Here is a 20,747-nt window from a genome sequence, read left to right on the forward strand (position 1 = left end):
TTTAGGAATCAATTAAGTGGCCGACTTAAAAGCTGAGGCTACTGGATTCTGGATTCATGTATAGTATATGTGTTTTATAATTTAAAGTCACCTTTCTTCACCTTTTCTTTACATCGGTTGGTTACAAATCGCTTTGTTTTGCAATGCTTATAATTGTCTGGACTATTTTGGATGAAATGAGGCTAACTGCAGCAAGAGTAACGGCTGCGTACTTAAGCCTATACTAGTGTTTGTTATAATCCTATTTGAATAATTCTTAAAATTTAAAAGTAGCCGCATGCACAAGTACTTAAACAATATGTGTGCAATTAATCTTCAAAATACAAGACACACACGATTCAATTTCTTTGTTGTGACTTACAGTGCTTTTTCATTTTTTGTTTCATTTCTTTTAAGAAATAGTTCACCTCTCGAGTACTTTTTCCCGATCATGTTTACAAAATTATCAGTTTCGACAGAGCCCCGGCGAAGCCTTCGATCACATGGTAACAATAATTTCATTGTTTGTGCTGTTGCTAAGCATTGCATATCACATATTTCATAAATGTCTGACTGCTTAATTAGTGTGCTTAGTAATCAGTGACAAAGCAAAACAAATATCAGCAATAAGAGAGAAATGTATGATTGAAAAGTGATTTTTTTTCTGTGATAAAGCAAGCGTGCTCACCCTGGGCCCCAATCACCTCACATCGATACTAAAACTGTGTATGACCACAACCGTGCTATGTCGTGTGAGGTATCTTGAGTTCCGTGGAGAGGAAAGATACGCTACACACATGATTGAACTTAAAGGATGGTTAGCAATCTATAGCGTTTTATAAGCTGATAGTAATCGATACTCGTACAGAAGTTATTATGCCACCATTATAATAAAACCTATTTTACAACATTCAAAGTATGGATTTTTACAGCTTAATTTGTCAGAGAGAAATGTATCATCAACACCCTTTAAGTTACCCATAAAAGAGCCTGGACACGAAAATGTATCATGGCTGATTATGGATAATAATTAGGAACCTTGTAATGCACAAGATGTGGGACATTTGGTATATCCAATAGAGGTCCTAGTGAAAAGCCCACAGTGGGAGTGAAGTGACTGTTAAGATATATTAAATAAACTCGTAAAGTATCTATAAAGATACACATTACAGTAAAGACATATAGATTGAATATGTCCAATAGTCACAATGTCTTATTATTATGTCTCAAGAAACGCCTACGTAATATTTAAACATGCCCATCAGCTGTAGGTATTTTATGACGTTTAAGTACTGACCAGTGATATAGTTGTACATTTGTGTAAACCAAACATAAACGCCCACGTAAAACTATACGTAATCATACGCATTGGCAAACAGATCTATTGACGTGCAAACAATATGTAGTCACATGTTCATACATTTATGTAAAACCTAAATATAATCGCGTAAAACATGTGCAATGGCATCCATCAGTACGTTGACTCAAATTCTAGTACTCGAGTGTTCCTTTAGGAAATAAAATTACAATTTTTTAACTAAATTCCTCATATAAACTGTAAACCAAAATGCATCTTATATTTACATTTGTTTCGATATAAAGTACAATCTTAAATAATAATGATCCCTTTTCTGCAATATTTGTTTTTATCATCATTTATTATACCGGCAAACCCTCAGCTAAAAAATGGTACCATTGGACCTTCCCATCATATGGTAGCTGATGGCTATCAAAACTCTTTCAAATTTTGCGAGATTGACCGTTTAGATTTAGGGCTAGAATAGGTCGCAGGTTAGTATAGTGCTCCCCGACCGAATAAATATATATATATATATATGTATATATATATATGTATATATATATATGTATATATATATATATATATATATATATATATATATATATATATATATATATATTGATGAACAACTAAAATACTGCTACATTTTCTCAGTGTATGAACAAGTGTGTTGTAATTATTTTCATGTAACTGTCTTTTAGCGCCGTCGAACAACTGTTGTTGATGTTGGCGCTATATAAATATTTCTTCTTCTTATTTTAATATTTACAAGGAAACTTGAAATCATATACCGCAGTATACCATATACATGTCATAAAATACGATTAAAATAAATAACAGGATTGTCAAATATACAGCATGCATGCATGCATAGGATATAGACCTATGTGTAATTATTCAAAAAACGTTCTTTGCTTTTACGCATTTACGGTAACTTCGCGTGTTCCCTACCTTACTGTACACGTGTTATAAATATGTAGCTGCATTGATAGACACCGTATAGTTGCTGTGTTCATTTAATCAAATTGTGACCACTTTTTCAATCGTAATTTTAATCCATAAAGCCTTAACGGAAATGACCAAAATTAACACAGTGAAACTAAGAACATTCAGTTTTGTATTTTGAGACATTTAAGTGGATTATACTTGACCCATTTTAACGGAATTATATATACTATAAACTTAAAAAAGTATTCTATACAATTTTGGAACATATTTCATTGCTTCCTTCAATTTATCTCCCGAGTTCTACAAGTATCATTCTTGTCAATTTCTGGCGGAATTCCGGTCAAATCATCGATAAAACTGAATTGCTAATGGATAGAACTAAAAAGCTTAGCATTATCAGCGAGAACGTCATCATTGTTATCCTTTAAAAGAACGTTAATAACGTCACTCTGGCGCATTTAGCGCATACCATCATAACATGTATTACATATATACGTCAAACAATAAAGCCAATAACAGATTCGCTCATTAAGGAGCCACTTAATGAATTTGTTTATCACTATTTCAATCCGAAAGAAAATGAAAGTGTCTACAATAGGTAGTTAAAGGCATGAAATGAAAATAACGTAAAACTTCAGTTTTTTTTTAAGACGGGATACTTTTAAAGATCATGTACTTTCTAACTGGTCATAACATTATGAGCACTAAAAGCAAACAGCAAGTAGTTAAAATAAGTGGTAAGTTTGTTACGTGACTTTCAAAGTTGAGTCTCAATACTGGTGTTTATAAGTACTGAACTGGTTGGGTAATCAGGCAGTGCCCGGTGATTCATATCAGTAGTAGTCCTATGACCACTAGCATCCATTATAACCTCTAAAGCAAACCAACTAATTTGTTGTTGTATTTTGTTCCTGGAAATTCCGATACCGCAGATATTAAAGATATTCAAATTTAATCCCTTCTTTTCCTATCAGGATACTATAACCAACGTAGTTGCAAATACTTTCAAATATTTGTAATAAGACGATTGTCACTTTTATACACTGAAAAGAAGAATTATCAACAAAAACAAGAAATTACACAGATAAAAACAGTGAAATTAAATGTTGACTATCAACCTGTGTATTTCATTATTCGTATTCTTTTTTACTTTCTTCAATAGTTTGTCTCCTGAAATCCATTTAAAACAGCAGACGTTCTTGCATTTACTTATTTTAGATATGTACATGCACGGACACTTAATGCAAAGTGCTGCGAATTCTCATTCGTAACACGTTAACCAAGATACACGTAAAACATCTTTAATAAAGACATCCATCAGAACTCATGAAAACGTATCTGTGAGTTATAAAATTCTCATTCATGACAATGTCATGTTTTATATACAAAGTAATGCCCATGTTAACCATGTGCAATGAGACTCTTCAGAAGACAATCTATACTGTAGTGTAAAAAGCAGTGGCGTAGGAAGGTACTTTTGAGTGGGGGGGGGGGCTGAAGACTGATGGCCGGCCTGGGGGAGGGGTCCCCCTCCCCTTTGGAATTTTTTGCATTTCCAGGTAGCCTCAGATGCAATTTGGTGCAATATAGCACACTTCAACACCCACTTCATTTTGTAAACTTAATTTTGTATTTTCACCAGGCCTTAGATGCAATTTGGTGCTCCAAATGAGATTTTTTCTCATTTGGAAATGAAAAAGGGATTTTCTGACTTGCGAAGCGTGGGGGCGGAATGATACTTCCGCCCCTCCACATTTTTCACTGGGGGGGGGGCTGGCGCCCCCCCCCAGCCCCCCGGTTCCTACGCCCTTGTCCTGTATTACTAGCGAGTAGTTTTCCGACAGAGAGACACCTTCTATTGGATGGGTGTTAATATAGTTGAAGTAAAGCAATTCACCGTCAAACCACCATAGTTTAGTTCTTTTCTTCTCAGATATATCACATTTTAAGATCACATATGAACTAAGATGAACCACCTTGCGTGATACTTCAGTATTGGCTCTTACAATCTTAACTCTTAGCAAACCAGTAACGATAAATAAAACCAAGACTTTCAGATGTATCCTATCCATGATGACAATTTTGAAACTCATTGAAACTCATTGCTAATCTCATGAGTTCCAGTTCATGACTACAATTCGTCATTACCTGTGAGACAAAATGAAATGGGATGCCGCGGTTAGTATAGAAATGGGAAAGATTAGTAACATGAATTCACAAAGCAGTGAAAATAAAACTACTTGCTTTAAAAGTTGAATCTAACATAGCTGATGCAATTAGTTCAAGTGATCCGTAATAAATATTAGTAAATAATCAGATTTTTATTACTTCCTCTTTTCTCTCCAGTGATTAAAAAGCCAGTGACATTTGAATACGGTTATTTAAGCAATTATTAACGGTTTGTTTATGAAGTACCGGATAAGTAGCTGGATAATAATGTAAGGGACCATTTTTATTTATGTTTCAATGCAGTTTACAATATAAACAGGAAACAAGTTTAACGAAACTAAAAGAATCATATTGTGTTCGAATTAATATTCATATATCATATTGGTCAAGATAGCTGTCTTCTCCTTATCGGTTCTAAACTCTGTAATAAGGTATGTATCAACTGAAATAAATTATAGGTGCTCGATGAGCGTTCACCTGCCAAGTGTGCACATAATATACACTTATACCCATTACTAACGGCAGTAGCGTTTTTTTTTTTTTTTTGTCACTGAATGATGTTTGGGTGTGTTCCGGTTGAATATTTTATGGCGTTTATTATTGGGTGGGAAGTGTTTATCGACTATTTTGAGGAATTATTTTCCGATATTAATGGTTACGCTCTTTCTTAAAGAGGGTTAAAGATGGTAATTTTACGTTGGAGATTTTTCCGTTTTTTCCGGTATAGTTCCTTGGTGGTTTAGACGATAGGAGTAGAAGCTGTTATTGAACGCTTGTTGGTAGACATGGCTGGCTTTATTGAACATATCTTGGTTTGATAACAGTTTGTTAAGACGATGTTTATAACGTCGTGGGTGCTTTGCAGATTTGAAGGAGGGTGATTAGAATTGGCATGTACTAAGTATTATTCGGTGTCGTATAAGAGCCGTACTCGTTCTTAATAAGATTGAGGGTGACTTCGAGGTAATTGACAACTTTGAGGTTGGCTTCAATGGTGAATTTTAGTTTATACTTTCCAAATATTTGCACTAAAGATCCTTCTGTATTTGTTTTGTGACTCTTGGGTTCGTTAAATGCGGCGAGACGACCGTCTCTGTACAAACTGATGTTATCTTTACTATATTTTGGGGTGATCTGGTACATCAGGTATGTGCCAACTAGCTCACATACTTCGGCACCGTCGAAGCTACCCATGGTGACAGCTATTGGTTGTCCGACTATCTGTTACTGTACTTGCAACAAATCGTTTTTTTTTTCACATAAGTTTAGCAAAACTTTATGAAATATTCACCGGATGAGTTCCGTTCCCTCTGCTAAAGGTTAAAGTTGGCTATAAGTTCTCGAAAGATTGGTAAGTTAGTGGTAGATATACAATTACACAAAACCTTATACAATTTAAACGGAGAATCAAGAAACTGAATAAGCTGAATACTTTATTTTGATTTATTGGCATCTATATTGAAATTTAACTAATACAACTCATTATTCGTGACAAACTTTTACACATGTTGTTCATTGTTTTACTATTAAACAAGTTATAAGACGATGATCTCTAAATTAGGCAGTCAAGTTTAGACAAAAAAGAACATAGCAAGTCAGTACTTATGTTGTATGTATTATTACTTTTATGATAGCGATATTAAAGCTAAAGAATGCTGAGAGGAGTGATGATTGAAACAAGAAACAAGCACTGTATACGTCGATTAGACGTTGATGAAGGCAGATTGCAAATCGACAAACCATCACAATTAATCACACTAAACAACAGTTGTAGGTTGCTTGCTGTTAAAGTTGTTGGAAAACTAATCCACGGGGACAACATTGAACTCCTAACGTTAACGCTGCAATGACTAAGCAATGACGTAAGGTTCATTCAGGATATATTTCCGTCGTTTATAAAATAGTGAAGGTGAAATATTTGTTGATGCAGTCGGGTCCTCTTAGATGAGTTATCTTGGAGAGCAAAATATCTTGATGTTTGAATATTTGGAGAACAGAGATGAGAGGTGGAAGTACAAACTTGTCGAATCGGTATATAAGTCCCAAAAACTTGCTAACACCCGTAATCGCAATGCATGTTAGGAAATTGATGTTTCACATTTAACTTACTGTAAAATGTATCGTCTGAATATGGTTTCAACAAATCGTCTATGACATGAGACATTAGAATAGTAATCTAATTTCTGCAACAAAACTCCTATTCTTAACTTTACATACTGTATGTACTTCAAAATCTTCGGGTTATGATGTAATTGCTTTATAGTACACCACGTTTGGATTCTCTATGTTTATCTCGATGTCGTCGTTATTATTGGACGGTTCAAGGTCATAATACTTATGATTGTCACTCGATACTGTGATGTCTTCTGTAAAACAATCAGCTGTAAAAATTTGAGCTGATGGACCCGGTGGATGTATTCCATTGTTGATCGTGGAAACGTCTGTGCACGAACATCGTGACTTTATCCTGCCAATTAAAAATAAAAGAATGAGTCATTTCACGTCTGAAAAAGCTAGAGAACGTAAAGTCATAGGTAACTCTGTAAAGGCGCAACGCCGTGTCATCTTTTCTGTGTAACTATGAGAGCAATTTCATATATCAGAAAATCAAAGTCTATATCCGATTTTTTTAAATTACGATTGGACATCTAAACTTCCCGTTTAGTAACGCAATTATAACCACTAATTGCAGGAGCAGAGAGAAGATATAATTGGAAACCCACACAATGACATACGGACTCACACACACACGCACATACATACACACGACACGTTTTGACCCCTCCCTCAGTGATGGACTTCCAGTCACCCTGATATACCCGCCATTGGTTAACCCCTCCCGAATGTAGCTACTCAGGAAAATTAACCATGGCACTGTTGCAATGGCAACTGAAATATCTGTATATGGTCCAACTGGCAAAGGAACTACAATATCTCATAATCTCTATGGGAGCGATGAGATAACAAGTATAATTAAGTATAATTACAATACCCATCATATACACTAGGTGGTTAATTAGTTATAACTTTAACACTCATCAGATATACTTGATGGTTAGGCCTAGTCAGTTATAACTGGAATGCACCGTAACACACGTCATGTACACTAGGTGGTTATACTTAGTTATAACTGTCAATACACTATAAAAAGAATTAACCAGAAATTCATTTGCAAATATGATTCGACCGTCAAGAAACCATTTGTTTCCTTCTGTCGCAGATCCATGACATTTCAAGATCACAGAATCTCTTTCGACCAGTCTGACTGATATTGGGTTATCAAATCCATTAAAACCGTCAAAGTTGAAGGAAATTAAGAAGATTATCAAACAATATATCTCCATATTGAAACAAAACCGCTCTTAATGTTAACCTCTTTACGCATTGTTTGTTCTTGCTGTTGTATTCCTTTTCAGTTCGACGAAATAACGAATCTTATTCACAAATTCTGAGTCTGTGGTATTTATCCACTCCTTGTTTGGTTTTTATCGTACATTGTTTACATTGTATGCACATAGTACAGCTTCGTCATTCACAACCCACTTTAGGCTAGCAGAAGGCCTTGATCCAATCGCCATACATTTTATACCCAGCAGCTCGCCCGCTATTACAACGTATAGTATGTACAACGTATGTATGCTCGTCAAATGACAACGTAAGCTCTTGGATTCCTGGAAAGGGAAATAATCTTAGACATTTCAAAATTGTCCAATTTGCATTAATATTATATCAATATTCTTTCACTTATGTCAAGACAATTGAATGCTATCATTTTCCGCTAATGGTATTTACTGTTCCTGTATGGTAGCACATACTTTACATGTTAAGGAAAACACTGAGTAAGATGTTCTCTCAAAATATTATCCTAATTTTTGCCGACTTGACAACCAATGCCTCTACATAAAGTCATTAAAACTGCAAGGTATCATTTAATAAGAGTTGCAATGAATACGTATGACTGTTTACGTCATCTCTTTCTTCCTAGTAAGCTAACTGTTCGGTACAATAACCCAAAGTACAACCCACAATATCCTACAATAAAACATAGGTTTAGAATACTCCTTTAAAAAACACGTTGATATACAGACCTGCTCTATTTTATCCAAATTGAAGTATTCGCGCCTTGGTTAAAATCATTTTATTCTTAAAACTTTGTTACTTCTTTGATCTGTTTCAAACATTCTCCTACTAAACATGACCTAACATTTTTTTTTCTTTATTCCTTTTCTGAATCGTAACTTCTACAGCTTCTGTATTTCAGTAATATCATCAACGTCTAATCCTTCATATTCGACAAAATAAGATGCTTAAATTTTAGATCCTTCACAGATAGGATTATAAATTTCTAAGGTGTCAGGAGGTCATAATCTTGTCAAAATGTTTCCTTTCTACAGGAAGGCTGTATATAGTTACAACATGGGTATTGCTATCATAACTACTACCCACACCTATGCACATACCGTGCTGATATATTGAGAAGTCGCCTGGCAGTAAGCCGATACCTGTCAATGAAACAACAGTAAGCGATGTTCCGAATAAGGGTAGATAATCAAACACTAAGAATCATTTTCCCCTCTTGTTTTTGCAGATCCTTCGTCTGTAGGTAACAGAAGCAAACCATGGGTAGTGGAAACCATCAACAGCAAAGCTTACGAGTTTAAAAGAAACTCGTCAGACGGAGAAACACTTACTTTCAGCCACATTTATTGTTTATTGTTCATCAGATGTCATTATACTATTTTTCTTGGTGACAAGTCGATGTTGACTAACGACATGAAAGCGATAGTTCCATAAATACATCCTGTTATCATCCGAAAAATGAAAAGAAAATGACCATGGGCTGTCACGCACTGCAGTGGAGTGTTAAGTTTCAACAAGACTTTCCACGGAGTTGCATATCTCATCGAAACCTTCCATCAACCAATTTATCACGTGACCTTACAGAATGGTATGTCAAAAATTAAAAACAAGGAAATTTTGTGTATTGCACGCCATACCTTGGCCATTTGTCGTTTGAGTACAATGCAGATAGAAAACAATATTCAGTTTGAGGTTTAGGAATCAAAGTGGCCGACTTAAAAGCTGAGGCTACTGGATTCTGGATTGATGTATAGTATATGTGTTTTATAATTTAAAGTCACTTTTCTTCAACTTTTCTTTCCATCGGCTGGTTAAAAATCGCTTTGTTAACATTAATTATGATTGTCTGGACTATTTTGGATGAAATGAGGCTAACTGCAGCAAGTATTACGGCAGAGTACTCAAGCCAATACTAGTTTTTGTTATAATTCTATTTGAATAATTCTCACAATTTAAAAGTATCCGCATGGACAAGTACTTCAAAATGTGTGCAATAAATCTTCAAAAAACAGGACAAACACGATTCAATTTCTTTGTTGTGACTTACAGTGCTTTTTCATTTTTTGTTTCATTCTTTTAAGAAATAGTTCACCTCTGGAGTACTTTTTCCCGATCATGTTTACAAAATTATCAGTTTCGACAGAGCCCCGGCGAAGCCTTCGATCACATGGTAACAATAATTTCATTGTTTGTGCTGTTGCTAAGCATTGCATATCACATACTTCATAAATGTCTGACTGCTTAATTAGTGTGCTTAGTAATCAATGACAAAGCAAAACAAATATCAGCAATAAGAGAGAAATGTATGATCATTGAAATGTGATTTTTTTTTCTGTGATAAAGCAAGCGTACTCACCCTGGGCCCCAATCACCTCACATCGATACTAAAACTGTGTATGACCACAACCGTGCTATGTCGTGTGAGGTATCATGAGTTCCGTGGAGAGGAAAGATATGCTACACACATGATTGAACTTAAAGGATGGTTAGCAATCTATAGCGTTTTATAAGCTGATAATAATCGATAGTCGTACACAAATTATTATGCCACCATTATAATAAAACATAGTTTACAACATTCAAAGTATGGATTTCACAGTTAAATTTGTCAGACAAATACACCCTTATAGTTACCCATAAAAGAGCCTGGACATGAAAATGTATTATCATGATTATGGATAATAATTAGGAACCTTGTCATGCAAAGGATGTGGGACATTTGGTATATCCAATAGATATCCTAGTGTAAAGCCCACAGTGGGAGTGAAGTGACCGTTAAGATATATTAAATAAACTCGTAAAATATCTATAAAGATACCCATGAGAGTAAAGACATATAGATTGAATATTTCGAATAGTAACAATGTCTTATTAGTATGTCTCAAGAAACGCCTACGAAATATTTAAACATGATCATGCAGCCAAAAGTATTTTATGACATTTAAGTACTGACCAGTGATATAGTTGTACATTTGTGTAAAGCAAACAGAAACGCCCACGTAAAACCTATGTAATCATACTCATTGGCAAACAGAATCTATTGACGCGCAAAAAATATGTAGTCACATGTTCGTAACATTTATGTAAAACCTAAACATATTATCATAAAACATGTATCATGGTACCATGTACCAAATAAATATACAATTTTTTAACTAAATTACTCCTATAAACTTTAAACCAAGATGCATCTTATATTAACAGTTTGTTCATATAAAGACACTTTTAAATAATAATAATATAGGGTAACATCCTTTATCTGCAATATTTGTGTTTATCATCATTAATTATACCGATTTGGCAAACCCTCAGCTAAAAAATGGTACCATTGGACCTTCCCATCATATTGCAGCTGATGACTATCAAAAAACTTTCAAATTTTGCTAGATTGACCGTTTATATTTAGAGCTAGAATAGGTCGCAGGTTAGCATAGTGCTCCCCAACCCATCTGTCAGCTCTCATAGACGGAATATTACGGTACCTATATATATATTGATGGACAACTAAAATACTGCTAGATTTTCATCTCAGTGTTTGTACAAGTGAGTTGTAATAGTTTTCATGTAACTGTCTTTTAGCGCCGTTGAACAACTGTTGTTGATGTTGGCGCTATATAAATATATCTTCTTCTTATTTTAATATTAACAAGGAAACTTGAAATCATATACCGCAGTATACCATATACATGTCATAAAATACGATTAAAATAAATAACAGGATTGTCAAATATACAGCATGCATGCATGCATAGGATATAGACCTATGTGTAACTATTCAAAAAACGTTCTTTGCTTTAACGCATGGTAGAATACGGTAACTTCGCGTGTTCCCTACCTTACTGTACACGTGTTATAAATATGTAGCTGCATTGATAGACACCGTATAGTTGCTGTGTTCATTTAATCAAATTGTGACCACTTTTTCAATCGTAATTTTAATCCATAAAGCCTTAACGGAAATGACCAAAATTAACACAGTGAAACTAAGAACATTCAGTTTTGTATTTTGAGACATTAAAGTGGATTATACTTGACCCACTTTAACGGAATTATATATACTATAAACTTAAAAGTATTCTATACAATTTTGGAACATATTTCATTGCTTCGTTCAATTTAACTCCTGAGTTCTACAAGTATCATTCTTGTCAATTTCTGGCGGAATTCCGGTCAAATCATCGATAAAATTGAATTGCTAATGGATAGAACTAAACAGCTTAGCAGCATCAGCGAGAACGTCATCATTGTTATCCTTTAAAAGAACGTTAATAACGGCACTGTGGCACATATAGCGCATATACCATCATAACATGTAGTACATATATACGTCAAACAGTAAAACCAATACCAGATTCGCTTATTAAGGAGCCACTTAATGAACTTGTTTATCACTATTTCAATCAGAAAGAAAATGAAAGTTTCTCCATTGGTACTTTAAGGCAGGAAATGAAAATAAAGTAAAATCTTCAGTCATTTTTAGGACGGGATACTTTTGAAGATCATGTCCTTTTAAACCGGTCATAACATTATGAGCATAACAGCCGTAGGTACTAACAGCAAAAAGCAAGTACTTAAAATAAGTGTTAAGTGTGACTTGATAATTGAGTCTCAATACTGGTGTTTATAAGTCCTGTACTGAACTGGTTGGGTAATCAGGTAGTGCCCGGTGATTCATATCAGTAGTAGTCCTATGACCACTAGCATCCATTATAACCTCTAAATCAAACCAACTAATTTGTTGTTGTATTTCGTTCCTGAAAATTCCGATACCGCAGATATTAAAGATATTAAAATTTAATCCCTTCTTTTTCTATCAGGATACTATAACTGTATTCTTTTTAATTTCTTCAATAGTTTGTCGCCTGAAATCCATTTAAAACAGCATACATTCTTGCATTTACTTACTTTAGATATGTACATGCACGGAAGTGGTGCGAATTCTCATTCATAACACGTTAACCAAGATACACGTAAGACATCTTTAATAAAGATATCCATCAGAACTCATAAAAACTTATCTGTGAGTTGAAAATTCTCATTCATGACATTGTCATGTTTTATGTACAAAGAAACGCCCACGTAAACCCTGTGCAATGAGACTCTTCAGAAGACAATCTATACTAGAGTGTAAAAAGGTTTGTCACATGTTTATACTTTTACGATCAATTAAAAGGAAACGTTTATATAACATGCAGTACCATGCTATCCATCAGGGAAAAAAGTCCTGTTTTGGGGTGTTAACATTCAAATTCAGAGCCATTGTTTTTAACAACAACAAAAACACTCAATTCGTCTTAGTTTAAACATCAGAGCACCTTTTATTATCATATTAATTCACATTAGGACGCTTAGAATATAATATAGACTTACATTCCAATTCTCCGATATTTTTGATTGCTAAACGAGGCCTTATAATTTGAGAAAAGGGAAACTTTTGAGATTTTAACCAAAACTTGATGTTTGTGCTCCCTATTTCTCAATCCCAATTTCTCACTCCCCCAGATCGAGTTCGTTGCTCCTCTAATTTTGAGATTACTAAGTTTATTCTGCATAGAAAGAATGAGGTATGAGATGCGAATGCATATATTAAAAGCAAAGCCATTAAACAATAAACATCCAAAGAAAAAACTTAAGTTTATGTCTTTCGTAGTTCTTCGCCTTCTCAGATTTCTGTAGCTAGTCTGTGCCATTGATAACCAATTATGTATTGTCTATAACTACTTAGAGTGATAAAGTATACGGTCATGGCTTACTGAGTGCATATTCTTCTCATATATATTATCTGCACCTATCTCCTGGTACTCTTCCTCAGCATTTTCTTCAATAAAATAACTTTCGCAGTTTTCTGTTTGTAGTTCACTTCCATCACTATCGAACATCTCATCTGGCCTTTCTTGTTCGTCATTTGTCACACAACCGTCCATGTTGGAGGCTTGTGGATTTTTCTTTAGTTTCCTTTCAATCGAATAGAAATATAATTTAAGATAGTAGAGGAGAGGAGAGGAGAGGAGAGGAGAGGAGAGGAGAGGAGAGGAGAGGAGAGGAGAGGAGAGGAGAGGAGAGGAGAGGAGAGGAGAGGAGAGGAGAGGCGAGGCGAGGCGAGGCGAGGCGAGGCGAGGCGAGGCGAGGCGAGGCGAGGCGAGGCGAGGCGAGGCGAGGCGAGGCGAGGCGAGGCGAGGCGAGGCGAGGCGAGGCGAGGCGAGGCGAGGCGAGGCGAGGCGAGGCGAGGCGAGGCGAGGCGAGGCGAGGCGAGGCGAGGAGAGGAGAGGAGAGGAGAGGAGAGGAGAGGAGAGGAGAGGAGAGGAGAGGAGAGGAGAGGAGAGGAGAGGAGAGGAGAGGAGAGGAGAGGAGAGGAGAGGAGAGGAGAGGAGAGGAGAGGAGAGGAGAGGAGAGGAGAGGAGAGGAGAGGAGAGGAGAGGAGAGGAGAGGAGAGGAGAGGAGAGGAGAGGAGAGGAGAGGAGAGGAGAGGAGAGGAGAGGAGAGGAGAGGAGAGGAGAGGAGAGGAGAGGAGAGGAGAGGAGAGGAGAGGAGAGGAGAGGAGAGGAGAGGAGAGGAGAGGTGAGGAGAGGAGAGGAGAGGAGAGGAGAGGAGAGGAGAGGAGAGGAGAGGCTTGTAACCTGTTGATATTAGTATTTATTGGGAAACGAATGACCGACGAATGACGACAGATTCAAACCAGCACACGTTTTTTAAACTGTTGATATTGATGAATATCTACTAATAATTAAACTATGATTGCCTACCTCCCTCAAAATAATCCACATACAAAAGTGGCCATTAACACGAAGAAACAGGCGCTGGACGAAACCGATATCCACAATGTCCACTCTTCTGTCGTGTTATTAAACCAGTTACCTTCGGAAAGAAGGCCATCAGCTGCGAGTACAAAACATTAAATGGAACGATCTGAAGTCAAATATTCTCAAGAGGAAACAGTCACTTAATAAACACTGTTTATATAGAAAATCCTCACCTCTAACATCCAATGCATAACATTTAAGATAAATATTGTTAAAATCATAATATCATTGAGAAAGTCCAAATTGGGGAAAATTGCATAATAAAATAATAAAAGCAATGGGATTTTACTTGTTCTCGTATTTAAGCTGCAGTACTAAACTCTTCTGATGCAAGATGCATCTGAAGTTTATATCTGATATACCTTACCCCGTAGTTCAATGTCAAGGTTATCTACAGATATATAATTAATGGATTTTGGACTTTGGACTGGTTTGTGAGACACATCGTCATAGACAGCATTTATAGTTCGAAGACAAACCTACATTCAATACTTATAAAATCAAAGTTTGAAAAGGAGATGGGTCAACTGGTTAACTGACTTGAAAGCTCTACTTATTTAAAGTTTAAAGTTCTAACATGGCGTTTCAATATTGTCCGCATCAGGCTTTAATAGTAAGGGCTCGGTAAATCTTTCATAAGATGACAAGGAAATTGCATCAAAACTCTTCTACATTCTCCTCAGCCCAGCGGTAAAATTCAATAAAAAAAAATGTCACATTGCAAATTTTCCCTCCTACCTCTACAAAAAGGTCATGGGTATGGGATGAACGTGTCCACTTACCCTCTTACTTAAATTCAATTTTTTGAGTCAGTTGATAAACAGTGCTTCCTTTCCAAAAAAACAGAGATATAATATAGACAAATTAGAGACTGCAGTAGATCAATTATAAATTGATCGTTGGCTTACCTTGGAAATGTTGATCAAATATCCCACAAGGGACAAGGATGGTCACGTTGGAGCTGATAAACTCCATTCCTCTAAATTGACACGAAACATTGACCTCATCTCCAGAAGGAAGGAGATGTAATGTGGATGTTGAGTCGGTAATGTTTGGCCTTTCTTTGTTTGGTGTGTACATAACATCAAGTACATTGGGACTGTCTAGGCTTACATCTTCGTCATTAACGACCCACGTTAGGCTAGCCGGGGGTCTCGATCCAATCGCAAGACATGTTATCTCGATTGGCTCTCTCGGATCAATGACAATGATTTCCGGTGAGTGTCTCATCATACGGATAAACGTGTCATTGTCGAATGACAATGTAACCTCTGGGATAACTGAATATTGAGAGATATATGCTACAAATTAAAATTGCACTGTAATGCTAATGTGCACAAAATTGATAAATAAACTGAAACTGACAATCAATCAATACATCGGAAGTTTTCACTACAGATGCTTTACACATGTTTCACTTGTTACTGAATATTCATGTAACCTCTTGCCGTTATTTTCTCGTCATGCCCATAAATGTATAATGATATATTAGAAATAGTAATCGTTTGATAAATAAATTGAGACTGAAAATAAGAAATATTTTTAGAAGTTTAGAACTCTTTCATTTTCACAGCAGATATATCAAACATGGTTGACTATATAGAAACTGAGTATTCATTTAAGTCACGTGTTGTAGTTACTTCATAGTCGTGCACATTAATACGTAAATATCGTGTTACTTGATACCTTGGGGCATATCAGTTCGGGAATATGTTTTGCTTACGTGATGCACATTCTATTAAAATTAGACAACACTATTATCATTGTTTGTTTCTTACAATCAACAATAAATAAATTGTTAATGCAATAGTAACATGTACGTGTCTTTTAGCATAAAAAAACTGTTCACGCTGTTTAGCAATAAATTATCAAAGATTGGTTCACTTCACATTCAAGACTTGATAAATATTAAAGTATTTCTCTTTGTCATAACACCCTTCAGAGATGAAAATTTGGGTAAGGATAAATATATATACACACATCAGGAAATGCTATACATGGTGGTTATTTTGAATAATTTCGAAAAATATAAATGTACATTTGCCGGATGACAGTTGTTTCGCTGAAACTTTGTTACTTCATATGAAGCTGTATACTTTGATAGCTGCCTAATCCGCAGATTGGAGTATCACCAGACGTTACATTGAATGGCAACGCCATCTTAGCTGTTGCGCGTATAGGTCTACTCATATGCTCGCATTATATTAGACTTCCCTTAATCCACATGGGCCATCCTGTCTCCATCACTGAGTATAACATCATCAAAGGAGCTCCAAAATGATATTTACTTAACGTTCTAAGAAAAAGCGCCGAAAAGATGAAATAACAATTACATATCAATAAAGTTATGATCATGTTTTTTGAATAAGTCAATGTATATGATATATAGTTTATGTTAATACAGGGACCATGGCCTGCACTGACTTATGACTTACCTGCTACACTCAAATTGTAGGCCACATTTAGTGCATCCTCGCATGTGCAGGTAAACAATCCCTCGTGCTGGAACATAACTTCCTGTATAACTAGCGAGTAGTTTTCCGACAGAGAGACACCTTCCAAGTGCGTAGGAGCCAGGGGGGGCTGGGGGGCGCCAGCCCCCCAGTGAAAAATATGGGGGGCGGAGGCGAAAGTATCGTTCCGCCCCCCCGCTCCACAAGTCAGAAAACCCCTTTTTCATTTCCAAATCAGAAAAAAATCTCATTTGAAGCACCAAATTGCATCTAAGGCCAGGTGAAAATGCAAAATTCTTTACAAAATGGAGTGGGTGTTGAAGTGTGCTATATTGCACCAAATTGCATCTGAGGCCACCTAGAAATGCAAAAAAATTCCAAAGGGGAGGGGGACACCCCCTCCCCTTAGACCCCTCCCCCAGGCCGGCCATCAGCATTCTCAGATATATCACATTTTAAGATCACATGTGAACTAAGATGAACCGCCTTGCGTGATACTTCAGTATTGGTTCTTACAATCTTAACTCTTAGGAAACCAGTAACGATAAATAAAACCAAGACTTTCAGATGTATCCTATCCATGATGCCAATTTTGAAACTCATTGAAACTCATTGCTAATCTCATGAGTTCCAGTTCATGACTACAATTCGTCATTACCTGTGAGACAAAATGAAATGGGATGCCGCGGTTAGTAGGCTATAGAAATGGAACAGATTAGTAACAAAGCAGTGAAAATAAAACTACTTGCTTTAAAAGTTGAATCTAACATAGTTGATGCAATTAGTTTAAGTGATCCGTAATAAATATAATAAATATTAGTAAATAATCAGATTTTTATTACTTCCTCTTTTCTCTCCAGTGATTAAAACGCCAGTGACATTTGAATACGGTTATTTAAGCAATTATTAACGGTTTGTTTATGAAGTACCGGATAAGTAGCTGGATAATAATGTAAGGGACCATTTTTATTTATGTTTCACTGCAGTTTACAATATAAACAGAAAAAAAAAAAGTTTAACGAAACTAGAAGGAATCATATTGTGTTCGAATTAAAATTCATATATCATATTGGTCGAGATTGCTGTCTTCTCCTTATCGGTTCTAAACTCGATAATAAGGAATGTATCAACTGAAATAAATTATAGGTACTCGTTAAGCGTTCAGCTACCTAGTGTACACATAATATATACTTTTCCGCAAGGCAAAGGTCACATAATTTGGTTATGTTACTGTAGGAGCTAGCTTTTTTTTAATAATATTTCCATGTTATGTTAAAAGATATAAATTGGTCCTTGGACAAAATATATTTGCTAAGGTAGGTTGTGTTTTTTTGTTTTTTTGTCAGTGAATAAAGTTTGGGTGTGTTTCGGTTGAATATTTTATGGCGTTCATTGTTGGGTGGGAAGTGTTTATCGACTATTTTGAGGAATTCTTTTCCGATATTAATGTTTACGTTCTTGCTAAAAGGGGGTTAAACATGGTAATTTTACGTTGGAGATTTTTCCGTTTTTTTTCCGGTATAGTTCCTTGGTGGTTTAGACGATAGGAGTAGAAGCTGTTATCGAACGCTTGTTGGTAGGCATGGCTGGCTTCATTAAACATATCTTGGTTTGATAACAGTTTGTTAAGACGATGTTTATAACGTCGTGGGTGCTTTGCAGACTTGAAGGAGGGTGATTAGAGTTGGCATGTACTAAGTATTATTCGGTGTCGTATAAGAGCCGTACTCGTTCTTAATAAGATTGAGGGTGACTTAGAGGTAATAGAAAACTTTGAGGTTGGCTTCAATGGTGAATTTTAGTTTATACTTTCCAAATATTTGCACTAAAGATCCTTCTGTATTTGTTTTGTGACTCTTGGGTTCGTTAAATGCGGCGAGACGACCGTCTCTGTACAAACCGATGTTACCTTCACTATATTTTGGGGTGATCTGGTACATCAGGTATGTCCCAACTAGCTCACATACTTCGGCACTGTCGAAGCTACCCATGGTGACAGCTGTTGGTTGTTCGACTGTCTGTTATTGTACTTGCAACAAATCGTTTTTTTTCCACATAAGTTAAGCCAAACTTTATAAAATATTCACCGGATGAGTTCCGTTCCCTCTGCTAAAGGTTAAAGTTGGCTATACGTTCTCGAAAGATTGGTAAGTTAGTGGTAGATATACAATAGCACAAACCTGATACAACTTAAACGGAGATTCAAGAAACTGAATAAGCTGAATAATTTATTTTTAAGTTTTATTTCTTGGCATCGATATTGAAATTTGACTTATACAACTCATTATTCGTGATAAATCTTTACACATGTTGTTCATTATTTTACTATTAAACAAGTAATAAAACGATGATCTCTAAATTAGGCAGTCAAGTTTAGACAAAAAACAACATAGCAAGTCAATACTTATTTTTTATTTATTATTACTTTTATGATAGCTAGATTAAAGCTAAAGAATGCTGAGAGGAATGATGATTGAAACAAGAAACAAATGCTTTAGACTGATTCATAAATGGACGTCGATTAGACGTTGATGAAGGCAGATTGCAAATCGACAAACCATCACAATTAATCACACTGAACAACAGTTGTAGGTTGCTTGCTGTTAAAGTTGTTGGAAAACTAATCCACGGGGACAACATTGAACTCCTAATGTTAACGCTGCAATGACTAAGCAATGACGTAAGGTTCATTCAGGATATATTTCCGTCGTTTATAAAATAGTGAAGGTGAAATATTTGTTGATGCAGTCGGGTCCTCTTAGATGAGTTATCTTGGAGAGCAAAATATCTTGATGTTTGAATATTTGGAGAACAGAGATGAGAGGTGGAAGTACAAACTTGTCGAATCGGTATATAAGTCCCAAAAACTTGCTAACACCCGTAATCGCAATGCATGTTAGGAAATTGATGTTTCACATTTAACTTACTGTAAAATGTATCGTCTGAATATGGTTTCAACAAATCGTCTATGACATGAGACATTAGAATAGTAATCTAATTTCTGCAACAAAACTCCTATTCTTAACTTTACATACTGTATGTATTTCAAAATCTTGGAGTTATGATGTAATTGCTTTATAGTACACCACGTTTGGATTCTCTATGTTTATCTCGATGTCGTCGTTATTATTGGACGGTTCAAGGTCATAATACTTATGATTGTCACTCGATACTGTGATATCTTCTGTAAAACAATCAGCTGTAAAAATTTGAGCTGATGGACCCGGTGGATGTATTCCATTGTTGATCGTGGAAACGTCTGTGCACGAACATCGTGACTTTATCCTGCCAATTAAAAATAAAAGAATGAGTCATTTCACGTCTGAAAAGGCTAGATAACGTAAAGTCATAGGTAACTATGTAAAGGCGCAACGCCGTTTCTTCTTTTCTGTGCAACTATGAGAGCAATTTCATATATCAGAAAATCAAAGTCTATATCCGATTTTTTAAAATTATGACTGGACACCTAAACTTCCCGTTTAGTAACACAATTATAACCACTAATTGCAGAAGCAGAGAGAGGAGAGAATTGGAAACCCACACAATGACTTACGGACTCACACACACACACACTTATACACGACACGTTTTTGCCCCTCCCTCAGTCATGGACTTCCTGGCACACCCGCCATTCGTTACACCCCTCCCTGAATGTAGCTATACACAGGAAAATTAACCACGTCACTGTTGCAATGGCAATTGAAACATCTGTATCTGTTCCAACTGGCAAAGGAACTA

General features: G+C 35.9%; 2 protein-coding genes and 1 long non-coding RNA gene across 3 annotated transcripts in view; all 3 read right to left on the reverse strand.

The window, feature by feature from the left end:
* Positions 1 to 8,933, reverse strand: part of LOC139983202 (cytotoxic and regulatory T-cell molecule-like) — a 40,816-nt gene extending 31,883 nt beyond the window's left edge. The window contains exon 1 of the mRNA XM_071996595.1: positions 8,857 to 8,933. The gene's annotated coding sequence lies outside the window, so the exon portion shown is untranslated. The remainder of the gene's footprint in view (positions 1 to 8,856) is intronic.
* Positions 8,934 to 12,405: 3,472 nt separating this feature from the next.
* Positions 12,406 to 16,440, reverse strand: LOC139983209 (uncharacterized). Its single transcript, XR_011798551.1, has 3 exons — positions 15,465 to 16,440; positions 14,500 to 14,632; positions 12,406 to 13,711 (listed from the first exon to the last, which is right to left on the reverse strand). It is a non-coding gene; the product is annotated as an uncharacterized lncRNA (long non-coding RNA).
* Positions 16,441 to 19,224: 2,784 nt separating this feature from the next.
* The window catches only part of LOC139983205 (uncharacterized), a 6,603-nt gene continuing 5,080 nt past the window's right edge, over positions 19,225 to 20,747 (reverse strand). The window contains exon 4 of the mRNA XM_071996603.1: positions 19,225 to 20,294. Coding sequence (XP_071852704.1) covers positions 20,069 to 20,294 — 226 coding nt within the window. The 3' untranslated portion in view covers positions 19,225 to 20,068. The remainder of the gene's footprint in view (positions 20,295 to 20,747) is intronic.

The sequence above is a fragment of the Apostichopus japonicus genome, chromosome 16, assembly GCF_037975245.1.
Source record: "Apostichopus japonicus isolate 1M-3 chromosome 16, ASM3797524v1, whole genome shotgun sequence".
Classification (NCBI taxonomy): Eukaryota; Metazoa; Echinodermata; class Holothuroidea; order Aspidochirotida; family Stichopodidae; genus Apostichopus; species Apostichopus japonicus.